The sequence below is a fragment of the Microcebus murinus genome, chromosome 9, assembly GCF_040939455.1.
Source record: "Microcebus murinus isolate Inina chromosome 9, M.murinus_Inina_mat1.0, whole genome shotgun sequence".
NCBI lineage: Eukaryota > Metazoa > Chordata > Mammalia > Primates > Cheirogaleidae > Microcebus > Microcebus murinus.
In genome coordinates, this window is record NC_134112.1 from 88,399,470 (window position 1) to 88,419,503 (window position 20,034).

The 20,034-nt window shown below is 44.7% G+C and overlaps 1 protein-coding gene across 1 annotated transcript in view; it reads right to left on the bottom strand.

Annotated features, from left to right (window-relative positions):
* Positions 1–1,410: 1,410 nt before the first annotated feature.
* The window catches only part of CREB3L2 (cAMP responsive element binding protein 3 like 2), a 116,635-nt gene continuing 98,011 nt past the window's right edge, over positions 1,411–20,034 (bottom strand). The window contains exons 9-12 of the mRNA XM_076006639.1: positions 11,115–11,214; positions 10,718–10,844; positions 8,791–9,007; positions 1,411–6,966 (exon numbers count right to left, since the gene is read on the bottom strand). Coding sequence (XP_075862754.1) covers positions 6,891–6,966; positions 8,791–9,007; positions 10,718–10,844; positions 11,115–11,214 — 520 coding nt within the window. The 3' untranslated portion in view covers positions 1,411–6,890. The remainder of the gene's footprint in view (positions 6,967–8,790; positions 9,008–10,717; positions 10,845–11,114; positions 11,215–20,034) is intronic.

Genomic DNA, 20,034 nt, shown 5'->3' on the forward strand with positions numbered 1-20,034 from the left:
GTAATCCTAGCACTCTGGAACGCCGAGGCAGAGGCAGGAAGATCGTTTGAGGCCAGGAGTTCAAGACCAGACTGAGTAAGAGTCAGACCCCGTCTCTACAGAAAATAGAACACTTAGCTGGGAAATTAGTGAGACATGGTGATGTCCCCCTATAGTCCCAGCTACTCGGGAGGCTGAGGCAGGAGGATCTCTTGAGCCCCAGGGAGTTTGAGGTTGCTGTGAGCTATAATGACACCACTGTGCTCTAGACTGGATGACAGAGAGAGACCCTGTCGAGGAGAGGAGAGGAGAGGAGAGGAGAGGAGAGGAGAGGAGAGGAGAGGAGAGGAGAGGAGAGGAGAGGAGAGGAGAGGAGAGGAGAGGAGAGGAGAGGAGAGGAGAGGAGAGGAGAGGAGAGGAGAGGAGAGGAGAGGAGAGGAGAGGAGAGGAGAGGAGAGGAGAGGAGAAAGGAGGGGAGGGGAGGGGAGGGAAGAGGAGAGGAGAAAGGAGAAATACAGAAAATGGAAAGGCATGATTAATATAGAACATTCTAAAATCAGTATTTGCTCCCCACCCACCATCACTTGAAAGATATCAGCACGTTCGAAGGAGTCTTCCATACGAAGCTCCCCGTATAAAAAAGAGGGGGACAAGTTACTAAAAGCCTCTGCAGGGAAAGACTCCTTATGTAGGAACAGAAAAAGAGAAGTCAAGGTGCTCAGAGGGGAAAGGATGCAGCAAATTAATGCATACTCAACGCCAAAGCAGGGTTAGGCATGCTGCTAAGGAAAAAAGAAAAACTTTTGTTTTTTTCCAGGTAAGCACAGTCCATGGCCTTAGCCTCTAACATCCCGAGGTACTCTTTTTGAGACTAAATGAAGCCCCCACTCTCTCTGAGTGGAGAAAGTTACATTTGGATCCAGACATTGCAATGGAATGAAGATTATTCTGCTTGAGTGCATTGACCTTTATCAACCAATTCATCAGAATTTCTGGAGCACGAATCTCTGTTAGACATCCTCTGCAACTGTTCATGTGAAGAAGGATCATTCTTCGCTGGCTCAGGTCCAAAGGATCTTTTGCAAGCATCCAGAGATGGGAAAAACAAAATCAAATCCGTAGACTTTTGAAATCTAGTTAGGGCATAGTTGGAGGAGACAACGAAAATAGCAGTCAGGCTGCATACATCTCTAGAGAATACTGTTTTTCTTCCTGTGACTGCCTGAAAAAACAATTACATTTCTCAATATTTCTCCAACTAAGTCTTGGATTCAGTGCTATACAGCATAGCAATTGCTGGTTTGAGGCTCTCCTTTCAGTTCCACTAGATAACCAGGAAAGAATGGGTAGACACATATACACAAACTCATGATCATAAAAAGCAAAATGCTTTTAAAACCAGATTACCAGGGTTTTAAAGACTGGGCAACATTTTACTATTTAAGAAAAATATTTATTTGCAAGAAATGGAAATACAAAAGCATAACAATTTCAATTTTTTTCAAACTAAGTACAAGTATCCTATAAATCATTTATTTTTGGTATTTACTTAGCTATGATAAAGAATAAAAGCCATAAAAAACAATGCACTAGGACAGATAATAGACTCACAATGTATTTAGATTTAAACGCTGCTGGTCTATGTGACCTGTTACAAAAGAGAAGCGAGCCCAGCTGTCAGCATAGACTTCAGGCTCACTGTTGATTATAGCCCAGGGTCCACTCAGCGTTGTTTTAAAAAGGGTCACTCACAGTTTGTCAAAGAGTGCTGGCATTTTTTATAGACTCAGAAAGCATTTTATCTAAAAGGGAGATTTTCTAAGTAGTGTAGGCTGTTGGTCCCTGGTGCAAAAAGTTCATGTTCTCACCCAGCTGGTGAACAAAGGATGGGAACAGAGAAACAGAGCTCAAACCCCCGGTTCCCGTTTTCCCAGATGTCGTAAAGCTGGCTAGCTGGAGCTCACAGAAGATTGGAACAAAGACAGGAGATGGACATCTGGTGGATAGCGCCAGCACAGGGTGAAGAAATGAACATTGCACAGCAGGACCATCGCAGGGGCAGAGGCTGTGATTCCTGCCCAGAGAACCTCAAAAGCTTACAATGTGTTCAGAAAGAAATGTGCTCAATCTAATCCCAAATTGGTGTACTTCCTATATTACTTAGTTTGTTATCCATCTCCTAGTAAATTGTCACTCTTGTTTTCTGTATCTATAAAATTGACTTTAAACTTACCCAGCACCCAATACCTTAGTAAGCACTTAAGAAATACTATTTCCCTTCTTTCTAGAAACCATGACAAAATAAAGCATTCTTGAATTTTATGTTGCCCAAAATAACAAAACACCTCCTAGATTTTTCCTGTGGTAAGTGCTGACCCTTTGGCCACAGAGGCATGGAACATTAACCCTCAAATGGGCCAGGAACCTGTGCCCTGAGAAAATGTTCTGCTATGAGGATTTATAATCCCCTCAACCCTAGCTGGCCATTTTTTGACGTAATTGCACCCCTGTGAAATGGGATTTTCCTAATGGGCATAACCCTATTTCTTTTCTCCTGATGAGCAAATCGGATAGTGGCTCACTTTTAGAAAACCATTTTTGAGGCTTTGAAAAAAGTTCTTCCCCCTCCCACACATGCTCACTGCAATCTAATACCAAAAGGCTCTACAGAAAATCTCCCAGGGACAAGGGATTGCTCAGTCATCCTGGATTCATATACAAGGCACATTTAAGGCACAAATGAGTATCTAAGACAAGGGAGGAATGTGTGTGTGTGTGTGTGTGTGTGTGTGTGTCAGATAGAGAGAGAGAAACAGACAGAGGGAGAGAGACACCTTGCTGGCACTTGAGTCTTCTGAGTTAACTATTGTTAATCAAGCTTCCCTAGTCTCTCCTATTCCTCAATGTTCCCCAGGGCCTCAGGCGGGATTCTTCCTTATAACTGAAAAATTCTAGGAGTGAATGAATGAATACATGAAAAATCTAAAACTGTCTCTGGAACCTTCACAGCCCCATTCCATGGCCCCCCTACTCTCTCCTGTCACTGCCCTCCCAGCAGGGCTTATCCTATCACATGTCTACTAATTGCCTCAGCTGAAAGCGGTTACATATTAATAAAATGACTCTCACTAGGACACTACCTGCCAATGGCTTTGCAGGTCCTGCCAGCCCAGCAAGTAGAAGTGCTGGTGTTTTTAATTCAGGTGTCTTAATGACTGGACTCAACAGAGCCAAATTAGGAACTCGTGGCAGACAAGGGGGAGATAAAAAGACTCCTCTTGCACCTCCAGTCTCCCGTGCTGGCAGGACCAGCAGGGACAGTCCAGCCCTCAACGGGGATGGGATGTCTCACTTTCTGAGTTATGCTCGAAGTCACACCCGATAGGACACATGGTTCAGAGAGGCTGGAGAGGCCTCTGATTGTGCCTTTATGCTTTTGCTTGGTCTGAGGGCATGGGAGCGAGGGGCCGTGAAATGCTGAAAAAGCATTTTAATAAAACACTTATGACAAAAATCCCAGACACTGACTCACTGCCAGAATACAGAAGAATCAACTCAACACTCCCACTTTATGGGCACATAAGATTCACAGCTACCTTTTGGCATCCAAGCTGAATCGAGAGATTTAGGAAGGAAAAAATGGCATTTATGGTTGGTTTGTAAATATGTGAACTAAAAGCTGCTTTCACAATCTACAAATGAGGTCTCCAAATCAAAATCATTTATATTAACCAAAACCTTATCTAATTTTGCCTATATTGGTGTCAACTCTCATCCCTACCCCCTGCCAAAAAGGAGCACCTAGTTCAGCTGTCAGATTTTTATATAACACTCTCTTTATGTGAGCTAGACTCCAGAGTCCTAACACTTCACAGAAATTCTTTCTTAAAATTGGCACTGAGGCCTTTCATTTACAATATCCCTTTTTAAGTGCAAAGCCAAGAGCTGTGAAAAGAACCATGCTGGGGGGTCAGGGCCACTCAGGTCTCATCCAGCGAAAAATTAGTTTTTCTCTGAAGCTTTGCAAGACATTTCCTTTTCTAGAGTAATCAGAGGGAAGAGGAAAACTTGTTTACATGATGAGAAATATAACAGATTTATTCTTTATGGGTTCTAGTTGCTCTAACAGTGTCATATTTACTAAAACATAAATTCAGTCACCAATGCCTGCCACTATTTGAAATCTTCAGAGCTGACATGAATTAATGACTAATTAATGGGGCTACTCAGTGGCAAAAAAAATCCACTGGTATTCTGGGCTTAACTCTTGAACAGAAAATGTGCACACATCCATTAATTATCTGGAACAAATCTGGTGTTATCCAACCCTTTTGTGTCCTCTTGACCTCATTTCTGTCCTAAAGGAACAACTGTTAGTTCCCTTTACTCACTCAAGCAAGGAGTGGAGGGCAGAGGTTTTTCTCGAAGAGCAGCAATGTTGGTTCTTGGAATTCCCTTAAAAGGGCCATCTGAGCCCTCTGGCTAATGTCCCATGTCTCTAGATATAGATTCTGCTCTAGAAGGACAGTTTCCCAGAAAGAATCCTACTGATCAGAGGTCTGGAGACAGTGATAGCAAGCAAGGGTGAGTAGAGTGGAAGGGAAATGAAAATCCTCAAAGCCCTAAGGACAAGGCCTAGAAGTTTCCTTTTTCTTCTCCCTCCTCATTGAGAAGAGCAGGTTTTCTACTCTGGCTATATCTGGGAGACTTAAAAACTCAATCTGGCTCAGCTGTGGCAGATGCATGGGCTGGCCCATTCTCTCACTTCTGCCCTTAAATATGAAACCTTTCCTCTCCCACCGCCCAAACATTACTTGAGTTAATCCTGTCTTTTCACCTTAGGGCCCCACAGGGTGCCTATGCCTGATAATGACATGACATTTTAAAAGAGAGGGTCACAGCAATGGCCCACAGTTACCAGACACCAGGCTGGCCCAGGAGGATCTGAAGTTGCAGAGTGGAGCACAGAGAGAGGCAGCACAGCCGGCTAGCAGGCCCTCCTCCTGCACAGCCCGGGCTCCGCTTGCTCTGGCCAATGCAAGGGATGCCGAGAACCATCCAGACAGCAGGGCTGCCAGGACCATGGCGGTCCCAATCCAGCTTTCATACACAGCAAGAAGATGAACTTGGCCATCTCCCAGTCTGGAAACCTCCCCATCACAGTAGGGAGAGCAAGGAATCGCTCACAGTGAGCCCCAAATGGACATAGGTAGACAAAGCAGGGATCCACTTATGAGGTATGACGACAAATGTTAATGACACCAAATCCTGTATCTGATGTGGAATGGAAGGCCAGGTGTGGACTTAATCCCTGTAAGTACAGGCTCCAATGACAATGTAGATGACATGAGAGGGAGGGAGGAAGAGGAGGAGGAGGGAGGGAAGAGAGAGAATAGAGCTAAAACTAAAAACATTTCAGCTGCTACTAAAAATAAAATACAAAATATAAGCACATTTCCTAAACAAAAGCTTTTATAAGCTAGAAAAAATATTTAAGAGGAGAGGGTGTTCTACATTATACAATAAAAAAAAGCTATTTCCATTTCTTAATTTGTAAGAAAGAGGAAAGATTGTTTTAAACTACAAAAGTTACTTTTAATCATTAAAAAAAAAATAAAGGTAGGTTGGGGGTTAGGTTGTATTTCTTTGGGTGAGCTGCAAAGTAGCCAAACATGACTATAAAAGGTCAGAATGTGGACACACAAATGTCACCTACTTGGCCCCGTGTTGAGGCCAGGGAAGAGAGGGACAGAGTGAAGTGCAGAGGGAGGAGGAGGCCGGGCAGGTGTGGAAAGACAAGCCAGCAAGGTCGTCTGACATGCATGTCATTGTCCAACATGCCTGTCGTCAGGGACAGGGCTTCACTTCTCTGCCGTGGAAACAGGATAGAGAAAGCATTTGGCCACAGAGCCACGGACCGAGCAAGGCATTGCTCTAGCTCCCTCTGAGCTCGTCCTAGAGGCAGACACATGCCCCAGGGGATTTCTCCATAGTAATTATTTTACAAGCCTCCAGTAAAAGAGGAAAAAAAAGAAAAGAAAGGAAACAAAACATTTTCTGGAAAGATCGGGGATCCCAGATCCTAGGGTGCCCTCCTAGCTTCAAAGGCCAGCAGAAGGCTTTGCTGGCATGAAGGGAGGCCTGGAATCTCTCCAGTGTGACTGCTAGCGAGAAGCCTCGGCGAGCTAATAAATACTATTTACACACGGGGAGGAGAAGCTGGGGAGGCGGAGCTATGGGTGTGTGGGGACCAGGTTATGGAGGTCCTACAAGCAACGAGATGGGGCAGGTTCGCCTGGAGTAGAAAAGCCTGATCGCTTCAGGCATTGCACTTGCGGCCTGAGAACATGAAGGGGAGCCCTCGCCTGCCGGTGCCGGTGGGGGGACCATCCGGCGAGGGCTCCCAGGGGGCAGAGTGGCCGGAGGGCCGCCGTCAGGTGCGTTCCCACCGCACACCCCGCCGTGAGCAAGGGAGGACATGAGTCAGTGCTTTGCCAAATCCCGACAGGCATCGTTGTGGCATTTCTGTGGCTAGCGTCTGGGGTCTAGATTGAATAAGAGTCATTTCTTCTTCAAAGAGGGGGCGCACCTCACAGGTGCGCATCAGGCAGCATCTCTTTGGCACTGCTGGTGGAAACAAGCCTGCTTGTCCCACCCCCACCCCTAAAATAATTTCCTATGGCAGTAAGATCAAGGAAGGGAGGGACACAGGCTCCCGCCTGCACGGAGGGGGCGGACTGCGGGGAAGGTGCTCTCTCACTGCAGGGGAATCCCAGGCTGGCCTCCCATCTGAAGCCACTAACGCTAGTCCATGTCTTCGTCAAGATCCAGTGGCAAAGAGGAAAAGCTTATGACAAAGGTGGTTTGAGGATGTAAGAGTAGAGTTGGGGCAAGGGGGGCAGAGAACCTCTTTAGAAGGTGGTGTTCACTCTTCTGTCGAGTTCTACAACTTTTAGTGTTTCATTCCCCTCCAGTTTGGCGCTGACCCTGTGAAGGCATTGAAAGGAAAAACAAGTATTAGCCACCAACTGTTAACTACAATTCTTGTGCTTTGTAGTGTGATACAATCACTGGATGACTGCAACTCGGTGGGCTGGCCCAGGCATGTTTCTTGTCCTTTTCCCTCCTAGGAGCAGTTCTCTGTCCCCCAGATCCCCCACTGCCAGCCTGTCCACTCTTCCACATTCCCACCTTTGCCCCCACCCAGAGGAGGCACCACAACGTGAAGGATGACAGTGAAGGATGACACGGTGCCTTGCTACCGATTTCTTATGCATTGCATTAAATTGTTGTATTGACTAAGCATGTTTAGCCCCATGCTAAACTCTGGGAAGGAGGAAATAAAAGGATGAGAGCTGATCTCTGGTCTAGAAGAGTTAATAATCCAGACAAGGATTTTTAACAATGAACTAATTTGAAATAACAATAAATCTATAGCAAAAAATAAATATGTTATTAAGCTACATAGCAACCTAGAAAGTCTCTAGGCATTCGGAGGAGAGCTGGGAGGCTTTGTTATTTGGGAGACATCACAGAATAAGTGGGATTGGAAGGGGGCCATGAAAAACTGAGCTAACAGGAGAGAAACTTGTGTCATGTGTCAAACAGCTCAGTCTTCTGTAGTTTCCAGTGGCAGTTTCGGACTTTTTCTGTAATACTGCCTCACCATCTGGGGTAGTTAAAAGAATTTATATGATACCAGTTGAGCACTGTCAATCCAAAAATCCAAAATCTGAAATGAATCGAAAACTTTTTAAGTGCCAATAGGACAAAGGAAATGCTCACTGAAGCATTTTAGATTTTTGGATTAGGGGTGCTTAACTGATAAGTATAATGTATTTGGAAATCCAAAAAAATCCAAAATCTGAAACACTTCTGGTCCCAAGCATTTTGGATAAAAGACACTCAACCTGCATCACACCTGTAAAGTGCTATTTGGCTCCAATTCTCCATGAGTTGTTTCTGTTGGAGAGTTATGGGGAAATCCTTTTGGAAACTTAAGGGCTCATGTGACTACAAGGTCTAGTTATGGTGGTGGGGGAGGTCCCTGGGTGTGCCGGTCAGCACGGGACGGCGTGGCCACGTGCACACTCCTGCTTACATGGGTTGTGGCTGGGGATTTAGCTGGTCTGTGCTCCACTGCCTCGCAGAAATGAGTAAGCACTAGCAAATGCTAAATATACACGTAGAATGTACACGTGTAGAAGTATGTAATTATGACGCTTCCCCTGCAGGGTTAGGGGAAGAAAGCTAAAGAATCTGAACCAAAATCTTTCCCACTTACACTAGAACAGTCTCATTTCTGCGAGGCAGTGGACCTTCAATATAAATATATAAGTGCATTGTTATAATTAACACATGTATTTACATATAAATCATAAATGCATATTGACATGTAGCATAATGTATATTTACTCTCTAGTTGGGAGGAATCTAGAGAACGTGTCTTGACACTGCATTTGCATAGCAAGCACGCTGCTGTTGCCTGGGCTGTATGTTCACGCGTGTGGCTCGGAGGGGAGGATGGAGATGGTGGGAGAAGCCCTTCCCCCACTCCTTGCTGCCACCATTGTCAGCTTTCCACTGAGGCAGCAGGCGTGAGGGAGCTCATGCCGGGTCTTTCCCCATCTCTGATCAGGGCAGCTGTTGGCCAGCAACAGACTCTCCTCAGTACCAGGTCTTGGAAATAGATCCTGAGAAGGCGGACTGGACTAGGCCTCTGGGAGAGCCTGTACACTACATTCCAAGTTGCTGACTCATGAGCCACCATCAGTGCACTAAAGGAATTGAATCTGTATCTATATGACTCACAGGTGCTGCTGCAGCTCCAAAAGCACTGACTTCTCCAGGCTGGTCTCATTCGAGATAATGAAATGGGGAAGATCCACATCCGGCCTGGACTCCAGCCCTGACACCCTGAGCAGGGAAGAGCCTCTATCCCAGGGCCCAAGCTCCCCAGCTGAGGACGGGCCGGCTGGCTCCTCTGGGGGAGAATGTTCTTCGTAGATCAGCAGGTTCCTGGATCTCACTGAGAACAGAGCAAGGTAACAAGGCATTAGCAAAGGACCACAGTGGTCCCCCACGTCCTCTCACTGCAGACGCTCAGGGCTGGTGGCTGATGACAAGGTGTGTGTTCTAATTGCCCAGAACTGAAGATGCCAACTTGGCATTCTATAAAAGCTTCAGGGTTTCAGAGTTTGTACATTAAAAAATTATACCAATTATACAGTGCTGGAAGAACAATAGAAAAGCAAATAAACACCAAGCAAACTACCACCCCCACTGCTTTGGAAATAAAACTCCCCCCTCCTCCCCACCCATAACCATCTAGGGAAAATAATTCTTGGGAATGGTAGTCAAATACTTGGCGATGTCCAGACCCAGCTAAAAGAAAGCATCCCCAGTGAGTGGGTCTTGCAGGGAGATGAGGTGCAGGGCATTTTCACTTAAAAACTGGAGAAAAGACACAAAGCCAAAGCCATAAATCAAAGGACGGAGACAGTCTCTTTTGTTTTATAGGATAGTCACACAGCTAGATGGCTCTGTAGCACTTTTATACAACATAGAAACTATGCTCTCATTGCCTTCCAATTAAATTTGGAGATATCTTCCCTTGGGGAAAAAAGAATTTCCCAACAGGCCACTGAAATTATTTGATTGGAATGCTAGCACTTCTGTCATATACCTGGCAAGGATACACCTGCTGGTAAAGACCACGGACATTTCAGAATGGCAAAATAGTCCCTACCCTAAATCCAATACAGTGGTCCCCCCTTGTCCTTGGATGTGTTCCAAGGCCTCCAGTGGATGCCTGAAACTCGGATAGTACCGAGCCCTATTTATACAATGGTTTTTCCTATACATCCATACCTATGATAAAATCTAGTTTATGAATTACGTACAATAAGCAATCAACAATAAATAATAAAATAAATAATTCTAATAATATTGTGTAATAAACCTTATATTAATACAAATGTGGTCTCTCTCTCAAAATTTCTTGTTGCACTGTGCACACCTATTTTTGGACCTTGGCTGACCACAGGTAACTGAAACCACAGAAAGTGAAACCTTGGATAAGGGGAGACTACCACACCCCCTAACTCCATGTTTGTTCTTATTAGCGGACATGTGCATTCACATATGTATTCCTTACTCACCACCCATTTGTTTCCTGCATACTTAGGTAACTGATCTAGGTGAGAATATCCTATACTTCTTATCTAACACCTGAATATTCAAATTCTCTAAGTCTTGGGCATAATGTTTTGTAAGACAGACCGATTCTTTAATTTCATTTTATAAACTCTTACTATGGTCACATGCAGTTCCACTCAGTGGAGGCAGAAATACCAAGATTTTCTTAAAATGTCATAGAAAGCTTAACCCTCTTTCCCCCCAGCCTCGTCTACTTTCCTCCCCCTGACCAAAACTCACAGAGGGAATGTCGGGATGTATCTGGGAACACAGTCTAGAAATGCAGTTTGCACACTGGGCTCTGTCAAGCTCTGGAGAGTTCCCAGTGATGCCTGAGCCCAGTGGGTGAGGGGCCCCAGGGGCAGGCAGCAGCCGGGCACGGAAACCCCACATCTCTTCCTTCCCCTTCCAGTGGAGAAGTTCTATGTTTACCACTTTTTAAAAATTGGATTTTCACATAAGATTACATTTGGAAAAGTGAGAAACCCAGCTCTAAAGAAACAAAACAAGACACTTCCCAAGTTGCTGAGCGCTGTCTTACCGACGGAGGCTGTGTACGGCTCCGGCATGGAATGCTGGCTGGGCAGAGCCATCTTGGTGGCAGAGGGATAAGGCCCGTAGCCCTGAAAGAAGCTGCCAAATGCCACGGCAAAGCACAGCACAACGACCTGGAGTGGCAGGAGAAAACATGGGGAGCTGTGGATTCCAGACTCCACAGGGCAAAGCTTGAGACCTGCAACACATGGACAGCTGGGGAGAAAGACTCCTCTCGGTTGGGCCAGCAGGTGGCGCCCACAGGTCACATCATTGGAGTGTCCTACAGAGGAACAGCTCAGGTTGAGTGAGCTGTGTGGTTTCTCCAACCGCACAGCACTTGAGACTGGAGACAGGCACCTGGGCCAGGGGCAGTGACTGTGCTGTCCCTCTGGGGAACTCACCATGAGGCAGGTGCCAGTCTGCGTGCCAGCTAGCTTGCAGGTACGAGAAACCTTGCCCATCACCAAAGTCTGTAGCTTCTGGAGCTGCTGGAGGAGGGTTCTGCCAACGACAACAAAAAAACAGCCATGAAGGGAGCCCGAGAGATGAGAGATGCTGTTTGATGATCTCCCCATGTGCTCCAGGAAGGTTGCTGTGACTTTGTGCCTGCATTTGAACAGAGCATGGAGGCACAGTTTCCTCTGGGAGAAGCTACCAACACCAGCACCTTCCAGCACCATTGTCACAGAGCTTGCAAGGGCTGAGTCAGCCCTGATCCTCTGACAGCTTGTCCTGTTCTTGCACTGCTCTAAGCAAGAGCTGAATGCTCCCACAATACCCCTGATAGGCCGTGCCTCATTTGTTAGCCACTGAGAACAAAGAAAAAGGAACATTCTGATTGGACGGTGGCTACAGTCTGAATGTTTGCCCAAAATTCCTATATTGAAACCTAGCTCCCCAAGTGGTGGTGTTAAGAGGTGGGAACTTTGGGAGATGATTAAGTCATGAGAGTAGAGTCCTCATGAACAGGATTAGTGCCCTTATCAGGAGCTGAAAAGACTACAGTTCTTCCCTTCCTCCATGGGAGGACACAGCAAGAAGATGCCTTCTATGAGCCAGAAAGTGGGCCCTCGCCAGATACTCAATCTGCCCACACCTAGATCTTGGACTTCCCAGCCTCTGGGGCTGTGAGCAATAAATTTCTGTTGTGTATAAGCCACCCAGTGTATGGCATTTTGCTATAGCATCCCAGAAGAAGACCATGGTGAACTTACATAAATTGAATTCTTGAGATGAGAAACATTGATGAAAATATAAGAAAGAAGAAAAGCAAAGATATGAGGACAATGACCAGCAGAGAACAACTGAAGAAGTTGCCAGAGTGGCAGCTGTGAGTGGAAGTGGCAGCAGTGTCACCGAGCACCAGGCATTCAGAGGCAGGTTGGAAGAGGGAGGGAGAGAGGAAGAACAGCTCTGTCTAGGGCAGGGAGGCAAACGGCCATCTGCACCTCGAGCCTGTGGTTCTTGAAGTCTGGCACCACCTCCGCAGCCAGAAACAGCCAAATACGAAAAAGCAAAGATGCCTGCTCAGCTGGCCCCTCACACCCCAAGCCAGGGATCTTGGAAACCATCTTCTGATACAGACTCTTGTCATTCTTCAGGAAAAGACAGAACAGGAGCAAAGAAGAAGAGCTGTTTTATCCCTAAAATTGGACAAGTGTGCATCCCCTTAAAAGGGAAAAGTTTGAGGGTGAGAATAGTCTTACATACTCTGTTCTGTGTGACATCAGGACACAGAAAAAGCAGATGGTAAAATCCTTTGCAAATTCTGAATGTTGCAAGGGATAGCGAGGGCCTGACAACACACCCTCCTGACTTAGAGCACCAGGATGAATTCTGCATGAGCAGTGGGGACAGCAGCAGCTCCCTGGCCCTCACTCCTCACCCCCAAGCCCAGTGCACGTGGCAAAGTGAAAGATTTTATGAGCAGACACTTTGTCCCGGGTCTCAAGGATTTTCAGAAAATCCATGCTGTGATGTAATAATGTTAGAGAGCCACACAGGTTCACAGGAAACCATCAGCAAATCATTTGTGCACAGAACAATTCTCTCTCGCTGACAGCTTGTTTCTCCTCCCGTGTGGTTCCATCTACACCACGTGTTTGCCTGGCGCAGTGATCTTAATTTAAGCAACACAAAATCATTCACCCCATTAGTTAATATCATTAGTTTAAATTCTACTTAATGTGGAGGTGTTTTTTGTACTTGTACATTCTTTGTTGCTGGTTATATAGAAGTGTGACCGCGTGTAGTTTAGACCTGGTTTATATTTGTATATATTCAAGCACCATATTCTTTAAAAGCATTCAGTATGCTACTCAAGGCTGAGAAATACTGACAGAATGATTACTTTAAACTTTACTTAAAGAAATGGTTTGCTCCTAAAAGGTTCTATGATGCAGCACCTTTTCCTCCTCACCACCCTCTGTTTAATCTCTTCTCCGGACTTCCCCGGACCACCCTCTTCCTACCCACCCACACGGCTGCCTTTTCAAAGCTGAGAGCTGAGTGATCTACTGCATAGCCACTTCCTGAGTGTGCATGCGTTCTCACAGAGCTCGGATTTTGCTGGCTATAGCATGTATTTGATGGACTGCCATCTGTAATGCCAGCCCCAAGGCCTTCGCTGGGTTCTCCCTGCTGGGATTTACAGAAGTCCTGGGGCAGATTTGAGGGTGAGCCTGCAGATAAGAATTCATAGCACAAACCCTTTCCTCTCATGTGCTGTCCACCTCCCACGGCACCAACTGATTAGTGGTGCTTTGCTGCCTGCTAAGCTATGAGAAGTGGCCTCCCTGCTCGCTCGGCCTGCTGAAGAGCTATTTCTTTAAGTGACGACTGCCACTTTTGCTGGCCACCTCAGCTTTCCTGGGCGCTCCTGCTGCCTGTGTGCCGGTGGACTCGAGGTGCTGAAGTTTAGCTGTGCTCTGTGAATGAGTGGGTATCATTTCTCCATCCAGCCTTCATGTAGACGGTACCTTCCCAGATGGCACCGACGCCATGCCACTTTTGCTCCGAGTTCTTAAGGTGTTTTGAAAGTGAAATGATCATTTCCATTTTTTACTAACAGTCCCTATTTACCCGCAACCATCCCATACTTCCTCCCTGCCCATCTCCTGCTCCTTGCCTGGTCTTTAGGTCATGAATGACCAAGAAAATAAATTCCACACAATGCTTGGAATCACTCCTCCCTTCCAATTTCTGGTTGAGATCGCTGAGGCTGGTACCCCCTTCCTCAGGATGAAGAGTCTCCCAGGAGGATCTATGGTCTCTCCTGAAAACAGATTCTAGCGGGCCACACATACCTAAAGCCCACTGATGGAATACCTGAGGCTCAAATTGGAATCCTCCCTCCCCCAGTTACAGGTGCAAAGTGCTACACAAGTTTGGCAGAAGCAGCATTTAATTCTGGCTGGAGAAAGCCGGAAAGGCTTCACATTTACTAACCACAAGGCACTTTACTTGGCATTCATGGACACATCTTTTCCAAACTCAAAGATGATTATATTCTGAATCCACTGCAAATGAAAATGGTTGTTTAATGGTCCCTGATTTCTAACAGTTTATAATCCAACTCTTTAAGAGGAGCAAACATGTAGTTTAAAATATATATTTTTAGTTTGGAATTTTGGTGGAAAGCAACAGTGACTAATAATGTGCTGTTTGCTGTTGCTTCTCCTAGTTGGTTGGAGAAAATAAACTGAACTGAGTGGAAATGACAACATTCTCAAGGCCCCACTCATCAGCAACACGAAGCATTTCACCAGGGGAAAGTGGATTAACTCATTCATCTCAAAAACCTAAATAGATTTCTGTGATCCGATAGAGTTCAAGAAGTTCATACATATTCATACAACACATAGGGAAAAAAAATTAACAATGTTAGAGGATTGCGTGCCCATTGATTAAGTTCTAGGAACTTAATCATATACTAAAATACTAAGTAATTGTCTTACTAAAGGACATATACTAAAATACTAAGTAATTGTCTCAAAGTCATGTAACTAGTAAGTAGAAGACCTAAGATGTACACCAAAACCTATCTGACGCCAGAGCTTGTGTGCTTTCCAACACGGTACGGCACGGTTTCCTAGTCTATAACCTAATAAAAATAACAAAACACATTTAGTTAAGTAGATTTTTCTTAAATCCAGTGACACTAACATCATGGTCATGACAGCCCATTGGAAAGATATGTCCACTGTTAGATACAAAAATGTTAGTCTTAAAAGGGACCAAGCTGCAGGTGGAAGAGCCACAGTAAAATGTGGGCACAAATAAAGATCCATGATAAAACCCATTCCAGTGGCAATGGTACAAATAAAATTTCAGTAATAATGATACAAATAAACAACATAAGGGCAAAGAAACTTTGTGTGATATATCTCTTGATATACCAAAAATAAAACACAGACAAGAGATAAAAGAATCAAGGGTATTCCTTGCCCTACTTCAGGTATCAGGAAGTCAAACCTGGGCTTTATTTAGAAAAATGAAAAACATAAGACCTGTCCCCCTGTCAAACACCATAAAAGCTGAAGAGATGGCTTTAGGACTGCTAAGCTGGTGCGTGTGAACCAGAACAGGAGGATAGGCTCTGAAGGCAGAGAAACCTGAGCTTAGATCTAAGTACTGCTGCTCTGTGCCTTTAATCAAGTTACTTACCTTCTGAGCTCAGGCAGCTAATCAAAATGAATTCCCTTGACCACATCAGCTAATAGAATAATGAGAGAATTCCTCCTCCTAGAGTACTCTGGGTTTGTTGCAGCAAATGTGTCTTTGAAGAATGCTTGCTGTCTCTTTTTACATGACAGATGAAGCCAGCCCTTTTTATGGGAAAGCCTGTGACTTCATAAGTGGTATAACGGTTTTAGATGATGTGGCACTGTGTCTGAGGCCACAGAGACAGATGCCACTGCCTGCAGCATCAGGAACTTGGAAGACAGCTCCCACCCTGCTTGGGTGAAGAACTGGGTGGAGAAAAAGTGGCCGCAGATGAAATAGCAAAGTTATTTTAAAACTAAAACTATAAAAAGTCAACCATAGGACACATCCAATGGTGTCTTCAAAGCTCAGTATAAACTTCCTCTTTACTACCGTATTTTAAATCATCAGTGATCACGGCTAATTACAGCTTAATGAATTCTTGGGCTTCCGGGAGCAAAATCTTAATTTAGAGAAAAGAATACTCTTAGCATACGTTTATCTGGGCCAACAGATTTTTCACAACTTGTTAAACTGGAGTGTCCAACACTTGATTGAAAATGTGGATTTTTGTCCTATCATGAGATGTAAAAATAAACTTAGTGGCTATCCTCATACAGTTGCTTGCAAAAGAGCAGTCGAAGGCAGCTGCCAGCCTTGCCCAAAATAAACCGTCACCCTGTATCTTGGGAGGCATATCAAAGGAAATTGGGCAAAACATTCAGAAGCATCCAAGAGTCTGAGACACAATTTTACAATAACTGGGAAATGTATCAACAGCCTCATATGTTTTCTTTGTATCTGGTTTAATTTTGTTTTCTTCTTTTTCCTTTATTTATGAGAGAGTGAGAGAGCGTGTGCAAGAGAGAGTGAGAAGAGTCCTATGGTTTTTGCATGCTAGATTGTGAACATTTGGGTACCTAATTTCCCACTGGAGTCCAAATCCAGGACCCAGGAAAAAGAACAAACTGGTGGTTCCCAATTACTTGGTGTGTGGGGAGCTTCAACACAGGCCCTTTCTGCTGACATACTTTTATCAAATCTTGGAACACACCTACTCGAAAATAGAACTGTCTGGGCTATGGTATGTGTATAAACCACTCTCTAGGTATATCAGCCTCCTTCAGAGAAGAAGGAACTTTTTCACATCCTTATGGAAGTACCTAGTGCAATAATTTCCAAATTCCAGATCATGAACCATTAGTGGGTTATGAAATCAATTGAGTTGTGACTGGTGTATTTTTTTAATGAAACAGAATTAAATAGAAGACACAGTATCAGAGGGCACCAAATGTAATGAATAACTATTGATTTGTGAAACATTCACATTAGTAGGTGTATGATGTATACATATGTGTTCATGTGGTATGTCATTTATACTAAATAAAATGCAAAATGATTGTATAATCAAAAAATCATGAGTGTCATTTATCTAGAGCACACAAGCAAAATATACATATATAAATTGGGGAAGATCAGGTGGCCTCATGATGGAATGAATGAGCACCCATGTCCTTCTGAGGTAAAATCCCACCTGAATCCCACCCCTTCCGCCCACCTGAATCATCTGGAGTTAGTGTCTGGGAAGTACTGAGGCCTAGGAGGGAGTGTCCAAAATCCAAAAGCACCACCTCCAAGTCCTAGGGTAGAGGGTGGAGAAGTGGTGGGATATAATGTTAACACAAGTTCTACACATTTCATAAGGATATTTAAGGAGAATCATGAACTATCTCAAAGACTTTTAAATACTAAAGTGAATCATATACAAAAGCAACTATATCAGCCGAAACTCCTAAACTTTGAGTAAATACTTATTTATGATCTTTTACTTAAGTTTTGAGGGTTTTTCATGGGGCTCTAGCCTCAATGAAAAAAAGAAGAGTATGAACTGTCTCCTTTTTCTTTCTGTGTGATTGCTACATCACAGGAGGTATATTTATTTTTCAGGGAACAGAAGGCGTTTGTGAAATACCATATTACCTACCAGCCCAGGAACACAAAACAGAGAGTTCTAGAATGTTTTCTGGGGCTGTGCAATTTCAAACGTTACCACCAAATTACACTAAAATGCCTTTTTAATCTCTCTAGGGAATTTGGTCTAGTACCCCACAATCCTTTAAAATTTCAAATATTTCCACATGAAAAGACAGCTCATATTCTTCAAGTGACCAGAAGGTAGAGATAATGGAGAAAGGAAAAGTTAATTAAACCAAGATAAAAAGTCTACAGAAGAGTAACTTGGATCATTCATCAGTCCTCAAATGGCTTCTCTGTGTCCATCAGGGAATGGGCTGAGCCAGTTTCTGTCAGTCTAAAAAGAGAAGAACTCACACAGAGAGACCATAACAGCGTGTAGGAGGCAAATACACAACATCTGTGCAAATGGACACAGCTGTGGGCTCAACAAACAAACCAAGAGGGCCAGAAGACAGCCAAAGCGAAGTGGACTTAGCTGAAAAGACCTTTACCAGGAAGCATAGATAGATTTTAAACATTAAGAGAAGTAGAGTTAAAGAGAAGGACTATAGCTAAGAGGAAGGTTAGCGAGGAAAATCAAGGAATTCTTATTTATGATAACAATAAAGATAGACGCCAGGATTAGCATGTCCCTTACTTCTGTGGAATCTGGGAAAAGAGTACAAACGAAGCCACAAACCACACATCTTAAGGTTTTTCTTTGCCCAACTCCAAGCCAAACTGTCCACAAGGTGCCCCCAACACTGCTCCTTCCAGCTGCCTCTAAGGCCAGGTTTGAACTTAGAATTCCTGGACTTCCCAGGGTTCCTCACCAAAATGTGTTGGTATGGGCAGAACTGCCCCAGGCCACTGCCTGCTCCTGTTTTCCTGTTCTCCCATCCGTAGCTCCGCCCCACCCTGTTGGAGAGAGACAGTCTCTTTCGGTCTTCTTGTGCTCCCACCTGTTCTGCTGGGGTTGCCAAGACAGAAAGTTCCCTCACTGCTCTTTTACATGGGCCACTTCTCAGGGTTGTTTATGAACCTGGTGACCTGGACAGATGAGGTAATGCCTCCCCTGCTTGCTATAAAAGCAATAGATTCTCTGAGTTCAGGGTTCCTTAGCTGTGACCCAAATCCCCTGAGAGCACAGCATCCACCTGTGTCTATCCTAGAACTTGGGGGCAAGGAGAGCTGATGCAAATATGCCAATGCTCACACCACCTACTGTACTGAATAATAAAGTCCTTTGCCTCTGACCCAGAAATGCATGTCTTCTATAAATAAGGTCAAACTGAATCCCAGACCTGGCACGCTGTGAAGGATCTCATGCACACACCCGCCCCAGTTCCAACTCCATACACAGCCATCACAAAGTGCTGTTTTTGGCTGCCCCATTGGCTTCAGGGGTGACCACTGGTAACTTGGTTTACCCTTCAGAGAACAGATTTAGGGCAGAATTACACAGTCCCTAGAAATGGGCTAAGGCCCTTTGGACAAGGAATTCCAGAATCCCGGGTACCAGGGTATGGTCTAGAAGGTATTGGTCCTGCTGACTGCTCATCCCACAGAGAGGGGTGTGGCTAGAGGAGAGCCAGCATAGGGTCCTCTAAGACACTGGGTCCAAAGCAAGGGCCCTAATGTCTAAGTCTAAGTTGGCCCCTGAAGGGCAAGGTAGTGGTCCCTGGAGGAGTGAGGGGCACAGCAGCGAGAGAAATCTAGGTAAGCACCTGTTTAAAGGTTAAATGCCTGAATTCTAGTCCCCATTCTACCTCTAAATGTTTGGATAACTTTAACCTCACTGGGCCTCAGGTTTTCTTTTTGTAAAATAAAGTGATTAGCAGTTAAATAAGAAGATCTCTAAGTTGCATTTCAAATCTAAGCTCCCATGATTCTACAAAGCCATGCTGGAGGAGAAGGGCAGTAGCTCCTAACCCTATTAGAGGCATGAGAACAAAGTAAGTAATGAATGGAAAAAAATGAGCTGCAAACACTTAAAACTGAGAAGCTGGGTAGTATATGTGCATCACTGGTTCAGGAGAACAAGGGGCAAAAAGAACAGGATTTCTCAGGACTGAAATAAAGGTGGGGCTGTCCAGAGAACTCAAGGCTTAGAGAGATGAATGATAAGCTTAGGAAAGCCAGGAGGGACCTTCCAGCAGCCACACACGGGCCCTGCCTATACCCTGGCAAGTGAAAATGTATTTGCTGATTGAGCTTAGGAAGAAGGGCCCCCTGGGAAACCATCTCGCTCCTGTCTTACACATTTCTTGATGGCGTGCAATTAGCGGATCACCTTAGCAAAGCAAGTGCGAAGGTGCTTTCACACCACTTTGGCTCTGCTCCGAGAGGCTCCTGGAATAAAGACAACTTCCTCATCTCCTCTCCTAGCTATGTCCTCTTCTAGTTCCTGAGCTCAAATAAAAGGGCCTTTCACCTAGACACAATATTATGCTAGATGGTTGCTGCTAGGTCTGTTACAAACAAAAAGATTCAGAATTGACTCATAATCCAAGCCCTAATTTTCATCTGGATAGACGGGCAAGTCCCTCATGGGGTGCAGCATAGAAGTGGTAAAATGTAAAGAGGTATCATTTTTCTTTAATTGGGTCAGTGATGAAACACCCACTCACCTTCCCGGCCATGGCATGCCGTATGAAACAA